General features: G+C 55.7%; 1 protein-coding gene across 3 annotated transcripts in view; it reads left to right on the top strand.

The window, feature by feature from the left end:
- ABCA2 (ATP binding cassette subfamily A member 2) overlaps nt 1-12,347 on the top strand; it is a 139,962-nt gene that overhangs the window by 76,295 nt on the left and 51,320 nt on the right. For all 3 annotated transcript variants that reach the window (XM_073313792.2, XM_073313793.2, XM_073313794.2), the window contains 7 exons: nt 1,387-1,515; nt 2,175-2,342; nt 2,991-3,087; nt 4,198-4,371; nt 4,487-4,589; nt 4,991-5,105; nt 11,624-11,814. In XM_073313792.2, the coding sequence (XP_073169893.1) occupies nt 1,387-1,515; nt 2,175-2,342; nt 2,991-3,087; nt 4,198-4,371; nt 4,487-4,589; nt 4,991-5,105; nt 11,624-11,814 (977 nt within the window). The remainder of the gene's footprint in view (nt 1-1,386; nt 1,516-2,174; nt 2,343-2,990; nt 3,088-4,197; nt 4,372-4,486; nt 4,590-4,990; nt 5,106-11,623; nt 11,815-12,347) is intronic.

The following is a 12,347-nucleotide window of genomic DNA, read 5'->3' on the forward strand; positions in this document are numbered from 1 at the left end:
CAGATGGGCCTGCACAGGGCGGCCTGGCCTGCTGGCCATCAGACTCTAAGCCCTGCTTCTATTGAGGGGTCCCCTGGAAGCCCCTAAGGTCTCAAAGTCCATGGCTAGCCGGGGTGGCTCTGAGCAGCTCTCTGGAGAGCAGCTTGTGGCAGGCAGCAGCGCTTAAGGAGCCGGGTTTAATGGATTGCTCCAGCCCTTGAGCTGTGCCATGGAGCCCTGGGGGCCCATTGAGCTCTGCCTTGGAATCGGTAATTAAGGCTCAGTGACTGAAGGCAGCATGCAGAAGGGGAGAGGGAAGGTATTTTCCCTTCCTCCAGCTGAGTTGCTGCTGGAGGCTGAGCAAAGTGTGACTGTGGGCTCGTTGTAACATCCGCAGCTGTTCTGGGCTGCGTGGCAGCCAGCCAGGGTGGTTTCCAGCCCAGTGCCGCAGGCTGCTGGCCCTCTTTGGCCTGTAGGTGACACCTCGGAAGCCGGGTGTTCATTTCCTTTGTGGTTTCCTCTGACATCACCGGTCCCAGCGCCAGGCACACGACAGGAAAGTGCATGATGCCAGCCCAGGGCCAGTTCCCTGCATGAGGCTTGTTACACCCAGGCAGTGAATGGCAGAGGCCAGCGAGAAGAATGCTGGTTTAGCAGCATTGCGTACCTGCTTTGCACACAGGTAAATGCCCAGGCAGAGAGGAATTAGGTCCCAGGGTCCCATCTGGAGGCCAGCTGCATCAGTGCCATTCACTATCGGCGACCGGGCAGGCCTTGTCTGGGTTACAAGAGTTGTGCTGATTTAATTACATTGGTTTTAAAGTGACCTAGTTAAACTGGTGAGGGCCCCTACCATAGATGCATTGAAGTGGGTTTAACCCTTGCTTAGACTGGCTTAGTATTGTCTGTGTTCTGACAATGCCTACAGGCCAGGACCACATGCTCCAGTCCCCGCCCCCAGGAGCTGGCAGCGTAAGAACAGACTAGACAACTTACTGACGGCAAAGCCGGGGAGCACAAGGGAAAGGGGATATGCTGCCCAGCGGGACAAGCCGGGAGCACAGCCAACTGGCTGCCTCCCATTGTCCACAAATGAGTGAATGATGCTAAACCGATCCGGCTGAGGGTCAGGCCAATTTAAAGGCGTGTCTCCACTTGAAAGTGAATTTGGATTAAGAGTGGGGGTGAATTTCAAGTGCAGTAGCTACTCTGGAGTAATGCCGTGTGTGTCTGCACTGGTTTGACTTGTCCAGCTCTCCCTGCTGCGTATGGGTCCTTAACCCTGCTCTTGTGGGAGCCTTAATGACCTGGGCACCATACTGGTCCCAGTCCCAGGCATGCAGTGGGCCAATCGTCTCCCATTGCCTCCATGTCCCCTGCCATCTCCACTCCCCTCTCTCCCCACAGGCCAATGAGACCTTTGCCTTTGTCGGGAACGTGACTCGCTACGCCCAGGTCTGGCTGAACATCTCCTCCGAGATACGGGGCTTCCTGGAGGAGGGCAAACTGCAGCGACGGATCCGCTGGCTTCAGGAGGTGCTTGCGGGCCGGGAAAGGGGAGGAATGGGTTTGGAGCGAAGCCAATAGACGGCTCTCATCTGGGTGCGGGACTGTTGGGGAGGGCTGTCTCCCCTCAGCCTGTCAGCTCCCAGACTTTGTATCCAGTCTCGGGGGCGGGAGCCAAGATTCTCAGACCGGGGTGTCAGTGCTGAGTGACGCAGTTTGACCATTCAGATGCCTAGTTATAGTAACATTACAGAACAGGGAAGGGAGAGATGTCTTCTGGGCCCCTTCCCTGCTCCTGGCTTACTGAGGCTGGCTGGCTGCCTCCAGCTGCCCCGTGACCAGTGCACCAGATGCCAGGGCACATGCCCTATGCTGGGCACTTCTCTCTGTATTGCATCGGCATAGCAATTCAGGGCCCGATTGCCCACAGCCCTGCTTTGTTCCTGATGGCCGTGCAGGGCTGTGTAAAGCGCCCCTGCTGATGAGAGCAAGGGGGGCGGATAGGAAGGTGTTTGCACGGTTGCAAATGATGGTGCACGGCAGGGGGAGTGGGCCCCACCCCATGTGAGTTGTGCAAGTAGCACCAAGAGGAGATGGGGTGAGGTATGGAAGCCCCTCAGCTCCTCTGCACCATTTCATCCTTTCTTTCCTCGGTCTGTCTCTCTCCCTGGGCCTATCCTTCTCCCCAGTTCACCAATGACCTCCACAAGCACCCCGAGATCCTGAACGCCTCGGACAACAACCTCCTCCGCAGCTTCATCGACAGCAACTTCTCGCTGCCCAATGCCAGCGCTCTGCTGCAGCAGCTGGACACCATCGACAATGCCGCCTGTGGCTGGATCCAGTTCATGGCCAAGGTGCGGGCCACGCAGCCTCTTGGCGCCAAGCCTGGGTCCTGCCAGGCTGCCCAGGAATGCTGGGAGGCCCTGCTGCCTCTGTACCGGGGCTCGTCTAGGGGGCCTTGTAGTAGCTGGGTGGTCTGTACCCCCCTAGGATCCCCTGGAACCACAAGTTCAAATCCTAGCAGGTCTGACTCAGCCCTTCCTTGCTCTAGTTTGCTGTGCCAGGACCTTTACCTGAGGCCGCTGTGTGTGGGCCTCCCAGAGCACTCTGCCGAAGAGTTAGGGCGTAGCTGGTAATGGAGGTGAATGCGGGGTAGATCCAAGTGCCTTTGGCAGGGCTGCTTGCAGGACTCCCCTTGGTGGCCAGCCGCAGCTACGGGGAGCCCCGTCCTGATGGAGTAGGACCTGGGTGCGCAGAGAGGTGGCTATGGCTGTGCACTGGCCCCAGGGCTGGCAATGCACTCTGCTCGGGCTCAGGCTGTCTCATCAGTGCTCCCTGTTTACACCCCATCCCGGGGCAGTGTTTGGATGCAGCTGACTGAGAGGGAGTTTGGGACAGCGGCCACGGGAGTGTGCCCAGGAACGCCCCCCGCAGGGCAGCAGGAGCACGGGGAGCTGTTCCTGGGCAGTGGGGGGTCTCACGGGGCCTTTCCCTCCCGCCAGGTCAGCGTGGACATCTTCAAGGGCTTCCCTGACGAGGAGCGCATTGTGAACTACACGCTGAACCAGGCGTACCAGGACAACGTCACGGTGTTTGCAAGTACGTCCCAGCCCCGGCCTTGTGCTTTCCTTCCCTCTCCTCTCTCCGGTCACTGGGCCACACTTGGTTCCTCTCCCTTGTCATCTCAGGGCATGTCCATTCACCATCCTGCTGACTTGTAAGCTTGGAAACCAACCCCCCGGCTTTGTCTGTCTGCTCTGGGCCCAGCCAGCTGCCGTGGGCTTTGAGCCCAGCACTTCCAGATCCGTGGGTTTGGATTTTGGGGCTTACTGGGGCGCCTGAGTGCAGCAAGGCCCATTTGCTCAGCCACCCCATGGCCTCAGCTAATACTAGGCCCTGGTTTCTGGGAACCAGCTTCACTGCAGCTCCCCCTTTTGTTAGAGCCCCTCATGGGAGTGGGGTTTGGGGCTCATGTTGCTCCGTGTCTCAGCCAGACCCAGCACTGCTGGGAGCACCCATCCCCCATGGGGCTCAGGCAGCAATTGTAGCAGTCCCTAGGGAGGCTGGCAGGATCAGCCGATCCCTCCCCTAGGTCTGTCTGTCGATCCCTGCTGTGTTTGCGCTTGCAGCATGTGCAGGAGGCTGGCAACCTAAGGGGATCATGTGTGTGCCATGAGCAGGGAGTGCACGCTGGCCGGTGGCCTGTACAAATGCTAGCCGGCGGGCTGCCCTTTGGGCAGGTCACTCATTTCAGATACAAGGAATCCCCCCCAATAATCCCCATGTGTATTGTCCATAGCAGGAACAGAAGGCACTATGGGAGAGAGCAGGAGACTGGTCTTGGCCCTACCACTAACTTGCTGGGTGACTTTGGGCTAGTCACTGAACTGCTCCGTGCCTCAGTTTCCTCAACTATAAAATGAAGGAAGCTCTCTTAAGGTGGCTCCGGGTCTTAATGCAAAGGCCTGTGAGATGCTCCTCTTCTCCTGTTCTGGATTCTCGCTGCCCCCTCGCGTGGGGTCTGATCTGAAGCTCACTGAGGTCAATAGGACCCCATTGATTCTTTGGGTAATGCCCTCGGTGCGTGGGCTGCCCGCTTGGGTCCCAGAGGAGTGAGTGTGCCCTCCCTGCCCCGGAGTACGCTAGCCCCAGAGCTGGCAGGGAGAGGAAGGCCCCAACTTCAGCGCTCTGAGCATGCTCTTCCCTCAGGTGTGATCTTCCAGACCAACAAGGATGGCTCCCTGCCCCCCCACGTGATGTACAAGATCCGGCAGAATTCCAGTTTCACCGAGAAGACCAACGAGATCAGGCGGGCATACTGGCGCCCGGGCCCCAACACGGGCGGGCGCTTCTACTTCCTTTACGGGTTCGTGTGGATCCAGGGTGAGTGGCCTGGGTTCCTCCTGCCAGCAGCCTCATAGCAGCACCCATGGCACCCTCTTGATGAGTGGCACCGTCCCTGCCCCTCGCTGACCTGGGCTCTTCTGTCTCCCCTCAGACATGATGGAGCGAGCCATAATCAACACCTTCGTGGGCCACGATGTGGTGGAGCCCGGCAACTATGTGCAGATGTTCCCGTACCCGTGTTACACCAGGGACGAGTGAGTTACGCCAGGAGTGGGTGAGGGGGGAGAACGACAGCGGGAGTGTCGTGCCATGTCACGGGGGCGCTGCAGGGACCTGACACACCAATCCCAGTCCCTGCCTCTCCCCTGGGCAAATACCTTACTAGGCCCAAGTGGCCTCCAGCAGGAATTGCCTGGGCGCCAAACTGAAATGGAGACAAGGCCCCAGCCCAGGCAGTGTGGCGAGAACTTGGCCGTGACGTTTCGGCACGGTGCTTGGGGCTGAGGGAGACTGGAGCAGAATTGGTGGGCCCCTATTCCACTTCCTTCCCCTCCCACCAGCGAGGGTTGGTGCAGGGCTCCCTGTCGCCCCAGACCCACATGGGGAGGCTGGCCAGCAGGGCGCTCTCATGGTGCTTTGCTGCTCTCTTTCCCAGTTTCCTGTTCGTCATCGAGCATATGATGCCCTTGTGCATGGTGATCTCCTGGGTCTATTCGGTGGCGATGATGATCCAACACATTGTGGCGGAGAAGGAGCATCGGCTGAAAGAGGTGGAGACCCCCAAGCACCTGCAGGCAGAGCAATGGGGTGCTGGGATTTAGTGTCCCTCTTGGGACCTGCTGGGATGGCAGGAAGCGGCGGGGAGGAAGGGAGATGGTTGACCGCGCAATCCAGTTGCGTGGAGGAAAGCAGGAGAGGAGCACTGCCCATGCCCGTCGTGGCATAGGTGGGACCACCCGCTGGGCCCTGGTTGTCTAGCTGTGCTCTGTGGAGGAGTGAGGCTGGCTCCACCTCTTTGCTTCCAGCGGCTGTGTTGCAATTGCAATGCAAGACGCTAAGGGACCAGGAAGTGCCTTTGTGATGTAACCTTTCCCACGTCAGCAAGTGCTGGCCCGGCACAGAGATGTTACGGGACCCTGATGGGGTGATGTCTGTGCCATTGTGAGCAATGGGTAGGTGCCTGGTAGGACATTTTCCACCCATGGGGACGTTTGTGGACCCCTGAGTGAAACGTTACAGGGAAAGCCCTGGGGCCTGATTCTCTCCCCGGTGTAAATTGGGGTAACTCCATTGAAATTGGTGTAAAATGAGAGCAAGCGAGAGGAAAGACAGACCCATGGTTGCTTCCGTTCTCCAAACCAGAGCACAAGAGGCACGGTTCCACGGGTGAGACTCCCAGGGATGGGTTTGTCCCCTACTAATCACTCTGAGGCCGAGGCGTGCTCTGTAGTTCCCCGGCTCACTGCAGGCCCTTGTCATTAACTGCCAAGGACCCTCTGCAGCAGTAACACAGCATGGGCCTTAGGACCAAGGTGTCGTTCTCCGGGTCTCCAGAGCTGGATGGTACCACAGGGATATTTCCAGCTCTAGGTGCCCGCGCAAACATCCTAAAGCAGCAACGTTCCAGCGTGACCCCTGCACTCGGAGCCAGCCTGGCTCTCAGGGAGCAGTGGGATCGCACTGCTGGCTTGTGGGGGGACAGCCCTGCTTGGTGACAGGAACAGAGGAGCCGACGGGGTCTCTTCTACCTCAGACACTGAGGATCCTGTTTCCATGCCCCCTCCCTGTTCTCCCCATCGCCTGGTTTCTGCTCCAGGCGAACAGCAGCGCTTTGTTCCTTGGCTGGCACTGGGTCCCCGCAGAGCAGAGCCTGGCTGCAGGAGCAGAGAGGGTTCCGGTGGCAAACGAGAGCAGGCTGAAGGCGCTAGGGCGCAGTGCCAGGCACAGCAGGCTATCAATCCTGGGCAATGTGAGACCAGCCTGCCTTTGCCAAGTTCAGGAGTAGCAGGCTTCTGTAGAGGGCTTTTCCCGTCCCTGTTGGATGCTCTAGTGAGCAATGCAGATGCAGCAGAACGGACCATAAAGGCTCCCAGCCCGAGCCTCTTGCAGCCCTGCTCACTGATCTGCTTGTGCATGTTCCCAAGGTCTCCTGATTGGGATTCCCACAAGGAAATCAGCGGTGCCCTTGCTAGCCAGACACACTGCTTCCCTGGCATTGAGATTTTTGGCATCCCACAGGGCTCTGCCGGGGCTGTGAATTGTCCTTCCCTGAGCACCCCATCAGCTACCCATCCCATCCCTTCAGTTTGGTTTAGCCTGCTTTTACCTACAGTGCCAGCACCCGGCTCATGGACCCATGCAGATGGGCCACTTCAGAGCTGCCTGACGGGAATGGACCCCAGAGCCTCTCCCCACATCACTTTGGGGGAGTGCCGCTCAGGCCTGCACTCTGCACTCGGGGCCATCACTGGGCCAGACCAGTCTTTCTGAGTGCATGGGCTCTCTCATCCAGCATGAAGCCTGCCCCTCTGCCTGCCAGGCTGGCCTGCTGCCAGGGCCCAGGCTGAGGGAATCTGTGCCCGCCCACCTTGGCAGGAAGCTGGGAGACCCTGCACAGAGGCAGCACAGGCTGGGTAGTTTGGGAGCCAGAGAGAACCACAGGGTCTGTCGGTGTCCTGCAACCCCAGCCCTTTTGAGCCATTACCCACAAGCCCTGTCTTGTCTGGGCCCCAAGGGACAGTGCTGTCTCTCTTACAGGGACAGCTGGGCTTAGGCAGGCTGAGCAAGGAGAGTGGGTGGCTTTTCTCTCCCATAAAAGCTGTGGCCTTCTCTGCCCTACTGCAGGATCTGAGTTAACACGGGACAGGACCCAACTCCCTCCAGTTCCTTGGCTGCTGAAGGAGCAGAGAGTTCTACGCATTCTCTGAGCCATCAGTGCTTCCCTTGCCCTGGCGTCATCCTTTGTTCCCCTTTGGGGGTGTCCCTGATCCACAGGATCAGTGCAGTGGCCCCAGCTTTAGAAGGGTCTCTAGGAGGAACCCCCTCAGTGTGCCAGTCCCCCTAGGGGGTCTCGCTTTTCCTACAGGGTAAGCCACGTGACTTCACCGCCTCCTTAGACTGGACCTCTGGGCCTGCAGCACCCCTGCTTCCCACCATGAGCCCCGTTCAGGGAGTCCAACTGAGACAGGCCCCAATGGAGACTTATCCACTCTTTGAGGATTGATGCACCTTGCCCAGCATTTGCAGTGACCCTCACACAGCGTTGTCAGAACAGTCGGGTTATTCGTTAACTGGAACGCAGCGTGGGGCGTCCTGAAGGTAGCACAGAGATGAAGGTTAAGAATAGTCCATTCTGGTCAGCCCAAAGCCCAGCCAAGCTGTAGTGAGCTCCATTGCTCAAGCTCTGTCTCTCCATCTGATTTCCTTTGTCAAACTTCAGGTGAGAGCCCCGACTGCCTCTAGCAGCCAACACTTATCCCCTCCCACCTACCCAGTCCCTTGTTCCTGAGCTGGGGAGATGCTGCTCAGCCCCTGCTGAGAGGCGGGGAAGTCTATATCTCTCTGGGGCCTTGGTTGCTAGGTATCAATGTCCAGGCAATTAAATTTGCCATTGTCTTGTCAGAGGCTCCATTGATAAGGGAACCCAGATCCAGACAGCCAGGTGACACCCATATCTATGTCTCTTTCCCCGCTATGAGAGCAAACAGCCCTTTCTCACCCCTTAGGTAACAATGCAGCACATGGGGAAACTGAGGCACACACAAGCTTCATACAACATACTACAAACAATTCCCACTTCATCACAGGGGCCATAGCATCAAAGAATCGTAGGACTGGAAGGGACCTCGAGAGGTCATCTAGTCCAGTCCCCTGCACTCATGGCAGGACTAAGTATTATCTAGACCATCCCTGACAGGTGTTTGTCCAACTTGCTCTTAAAAATCTCCACATCCTCTCTCGGCAATTTATTTCAGTGCTTAACCACCCTGGCAGTTAGGAAGTTTTTCCTAATGTCCAATCTAAACTGCCCTTGCTGCAATTTAAGCCCATTGCTTCTTGTCCTGTCCTCAGAGGTTAAGAAGAACAATTTTTCTCCCTCCTCCTTGTAACAACCTTTTATGTACTTGAAAACTGTTATCATGTCCACTCTCAGTCTTCTCTTCTCCAGACTAGACAGACCCATTTTTTTCAGTCTTCCCGTATAGGTCATGTTTTCTAGACCTTTAATCGTTTTTGTTGCCCTTCCCTGGACTTTTTCCAATTTGTTCACATCTTTTCTGAAATGCGGCGCCCAGAACTGGACACAAGACTCCAGTTGAGGCCTAATGAGAGCAGAGTAGAGCAGAAGAATTACTTCTTGTGTTTTGCTTACAACACTCCTGCTAATACATCCCAGAATTATGTTTGCTTTTTTGCAACAGCGTTACATTGTTGACTCATATTTAGCTTGTGGTCACTATGAACCCAAGATCCCTTTCCGCAGTACTCCTTCCTAGGCAGTCATTTCTCATTTTGTATGTGTGCAACTGATTATTCCTTCCGAAGTAAAGTATTTTGCACTTGTCCTTATGAAATTTCATCCTATTGACTTCAGACCATTTCTCCAGTTTGTCCACATCATTTTGAATTTTAGTCCTATCCTCCAAAGCACTTGCAACCCCTCCCAGCTTGGTATCGTTCACAGACTTTTTAAATGTACTCTTTATGCCATTATCTAAATCATTGATGAAGACATTGAACAGAACTGGACCCAGAACTGATCACTGCAGGACCCCACTCGATATGCCCTTCCAGCTTGACTGTGAACCACTGATAACTACTCTCTGGGAACAATTTTCCAACCAGTTATGCACCCACTTTATAGTAGCTCCATCTAGGCTATGTTTCCCTAGTTTGTTTATGAGAAGGTATCAAAAAGCTAACGTCAAGATATACCACATCTACCACTTTCCCCATATCCACGAGGCTTGTTACCCTGAAAGCCATCAGGTTGGTTTCACATGATTTGTTCTTGACAAATCCATGCTGACTGTTACTTATCAAAATTATTATCTTCCAGGTGTTTGCTTGCTTAATTATTTGCTCCATTATCTTTCCGGGTACAGAAGTTAAGCTGACTGGTCTGTAATTCCCCGGGTTGTCCTTATTTCCCTTTTTATAGATGGGCACTATATTTGTCCTTTCCCAGTCCTCTGGAATCTCTCCCATCTTCCATGACTTTTTGAAGATAATCACTAATGGCTCAGATATCTCCTCATTCAGCTCCTTGAGTATTCTAATCTAGGATGGATTTCATCAGGCCCTGGTGACTTGAAGACATCTAACTTGTCCTAGTGATTTTTAATCTTTCCCTATTTTAGCCTCTGATCCTACCTCATTTTCACTGGCATTCAGTATGTTAGATGTCCAATTGCTATTAACCTTTTTGGTGAAAACTGAAACAAAAACGTCATTTAATGCTTCTGTTATTGTTTTTCCTCCCTTGTTTAGTAACAGGCCTACCCTGTCCTTGGTCTTCCTCTTGTTTCTAATGTTCTTGTAGAATGTTTTCTTGCTAAACTAGCTAGAGACATAAAGGGATAATCTCTCTTTGTGCCTTGGCCTTTCTAATTTTGTCCCTACATACCTGTGTTATTTGTTTATATCCATCCTTTGCAATTTGACCTACTTTCCACTTTTTGTAAGACTCTTTTTTGAGTTTCAGATCATTGAAGATATCCTGGTTAAGCCAGGGCTGTCTCTTGCCATACTGTCCATCTTTCCTACGCATGTTTCGGACAGTGAGAACAAACCGAACTGGGGAATGCTCCAGCTGTGCCCTCTGTCTGAGGGGCCTGCTTTGTTCCTCTAGCATTTTCCCATGAGCTGTGTCTCACATCGCCAGGAGGGCCTGGGTGGAAGCGTTGGGCTTCCCCCACACGGTGTCTGGGCCTTGTCTAGCACAGCCAAGCCTCATCTCAATTTCACGAGAAGCAGCGTGGTGATCAGCAGGGTTGCCGAGTGCTGGAGGGTGGGATCAGAGGGAACCTGTGTCGGAGAAACCAACAAGCCGGCAAAGCGTGAGCCGTACGGATCCTGCTCCATCCCCGCCAGAAACGGATGCCTGGATTGCAGTTCCTGAAGGGCTGCTGCCTACCCTGGAGAATCCACCTTTCAGTCACCTCATTGTCTCCATGACTGCCGTCTGCCCTCTCCCTGCTAGCTGTGGCGTTCCCCCCCCTCCGCCCCACACTCGTGTTCCCCGCGGGGGCTCGAGGCAGTTAGCTCACCCTCCCCAGGGGAGGTCGGTTTGAGTTCAGGCCATCAAACAAGCATTGCGCGGCTCAGTCTGCTTCCCCGGGCCCTGTGCTCTGCCTCGCTCACTCTCTCCAGCCAGGAGACTTTTACCGCCACTCCTGCTCTCTTGGCACCTCCCAGCTCCGCTTCGGGAGGCCCTGCTACAGCCGAGGGCTGAGCAGCCCCAGTGATGGGGACCGAAGAGTCCCGCTGCCTCCCAGCCCCCGCCGTGGATCAGTTCCTCCCCCACTCACCTTATCGTGGGGCCAAGAGCTAGGCAAGTCCAGAAAAGGTCTGGACCCTTATATGGAGCGGGAGAGAGCTCCGGCTGCAAGCCGTGGGGCTGCAGAGCAGTGGGTCTCATCACTGCCCCCTGCAGGGTCTCTTGCACCTCCCTCTGAAGCAGATGGCCAGAATTGGAGATGGACCCTGGGCTAGTGGACCTCTCGGTTTCCTGTTTCTTCTCCTGCTTCCCTACTGCTCCATTTGCCTGCCCTCGCTCAGAAGAATCCGGCTTCGCCAGCCAGGCCAGATCCAACCTGGCAATACTTTGGCAGCTAAAAGTCCAACCACAGTAATAAACCAGCAATCCCTTTGACCTCCAGAGACCGGCCAGTGGAAAATAAGAGCCACCCCAACCAAATCTCTAGTGCCACAGTCCCAGAATGACCCACTGGGCCCCTTGCTGTGCCCAGGGCCTGCCAGCCTCTGAGTGTTGGGGTCACAGATGGGAGCTGCGTGTTTCTCTCTCCTGCGCTACTGCTTTCCCCTTCTACCTGCCTGTGTTTTAAGAAGAAGCAGGATCAGACTCTAGTGCTTGAAGCTGAGAGTGACCAGCTGCACAGACCAGCCAGGGCCGCGGGACGTACTCTCGAGCTAGGCGCTTTCCCCTTAAGGATTCCTGGGTGCATAGGGAGAGGGAGGAATAAGCTGGCAAGGTGGGGACTTTTCCCATGGAACCAGCCCCAGTGCGGCCATGGGCTCTGATGGCGCATGGCACCATCTCTTGCAGGTGATGAAGATGATGGGCCTGAATAACGCAGTCCACTGGGTGGCCTGGTTCATCACCGGCTTTGTCCAGCTCTCCATCTCCGTCACCGCACTCACTGCCATCCTGAAGTATGGCAAGGTCCTGATGCACAGTGACGTCTTCATCATCTGGCTCTTCCTCGCCATCTACGCCGTGGCCACCATCATGTTCTGGTGAGCGCTGGCGGCTGGGGCGGGGCAGAGGATGTAACACAGCAGTGATGGCAGGGGGCCCAGAAGCTGGGACGAGTCAAGCAGCCAGAGGGGCAAGGGACCAGAGCAACGAGGCCTCTAGGCATGTGCTACCTGGGGCATGGCTGCTGTCTCTGAGCCTGGGGAGACTCCGGGTGGGCTGGGGTAGTGTGGTTAATTTGTTACTCTGGGGTTTGGATTCCATTTTGATCCAATGTGTGATTTCACAGTTTATAGCAAAGCCATAATGCTGGGGCCACTAGCGAGGGACCATGATCCAGAGAACTCCCAGAGAAGGGGAGCCATGGATGTAACCAGGGTCACCCCCGTGCTGCTCGCGCTGGGCCCCTCATTCCAGGAAGGCAACAATGGGTCATTGGGCTACAGCCCCAGCCTGAGCCCTGGGCACTGCCTGTTTCTGCGCCACCAACAGCAGGATTAACGGTGGTTCTGAGCAATGGGTAGCAGATGGGATCCCGGTACGGTCTGGGATCGTTTCGCAGCTAAAGGCCAGA

Source organism: Lepidochelys kempii, chromosome 16 (genome assembly GCF_965140285.1).
Source record: "Lepidochelys kempii isolate rLepKem1 chromosome 16, rLepKem1.hap1, whole genome shotgun sequence".
Classification (NCBI taxonomy): domain Eukaryota; kingdom Metazoa; phylum Chordata; order Testudines; family Cheloniidae; genus Lepidochelys; species Lepidochelys kempii.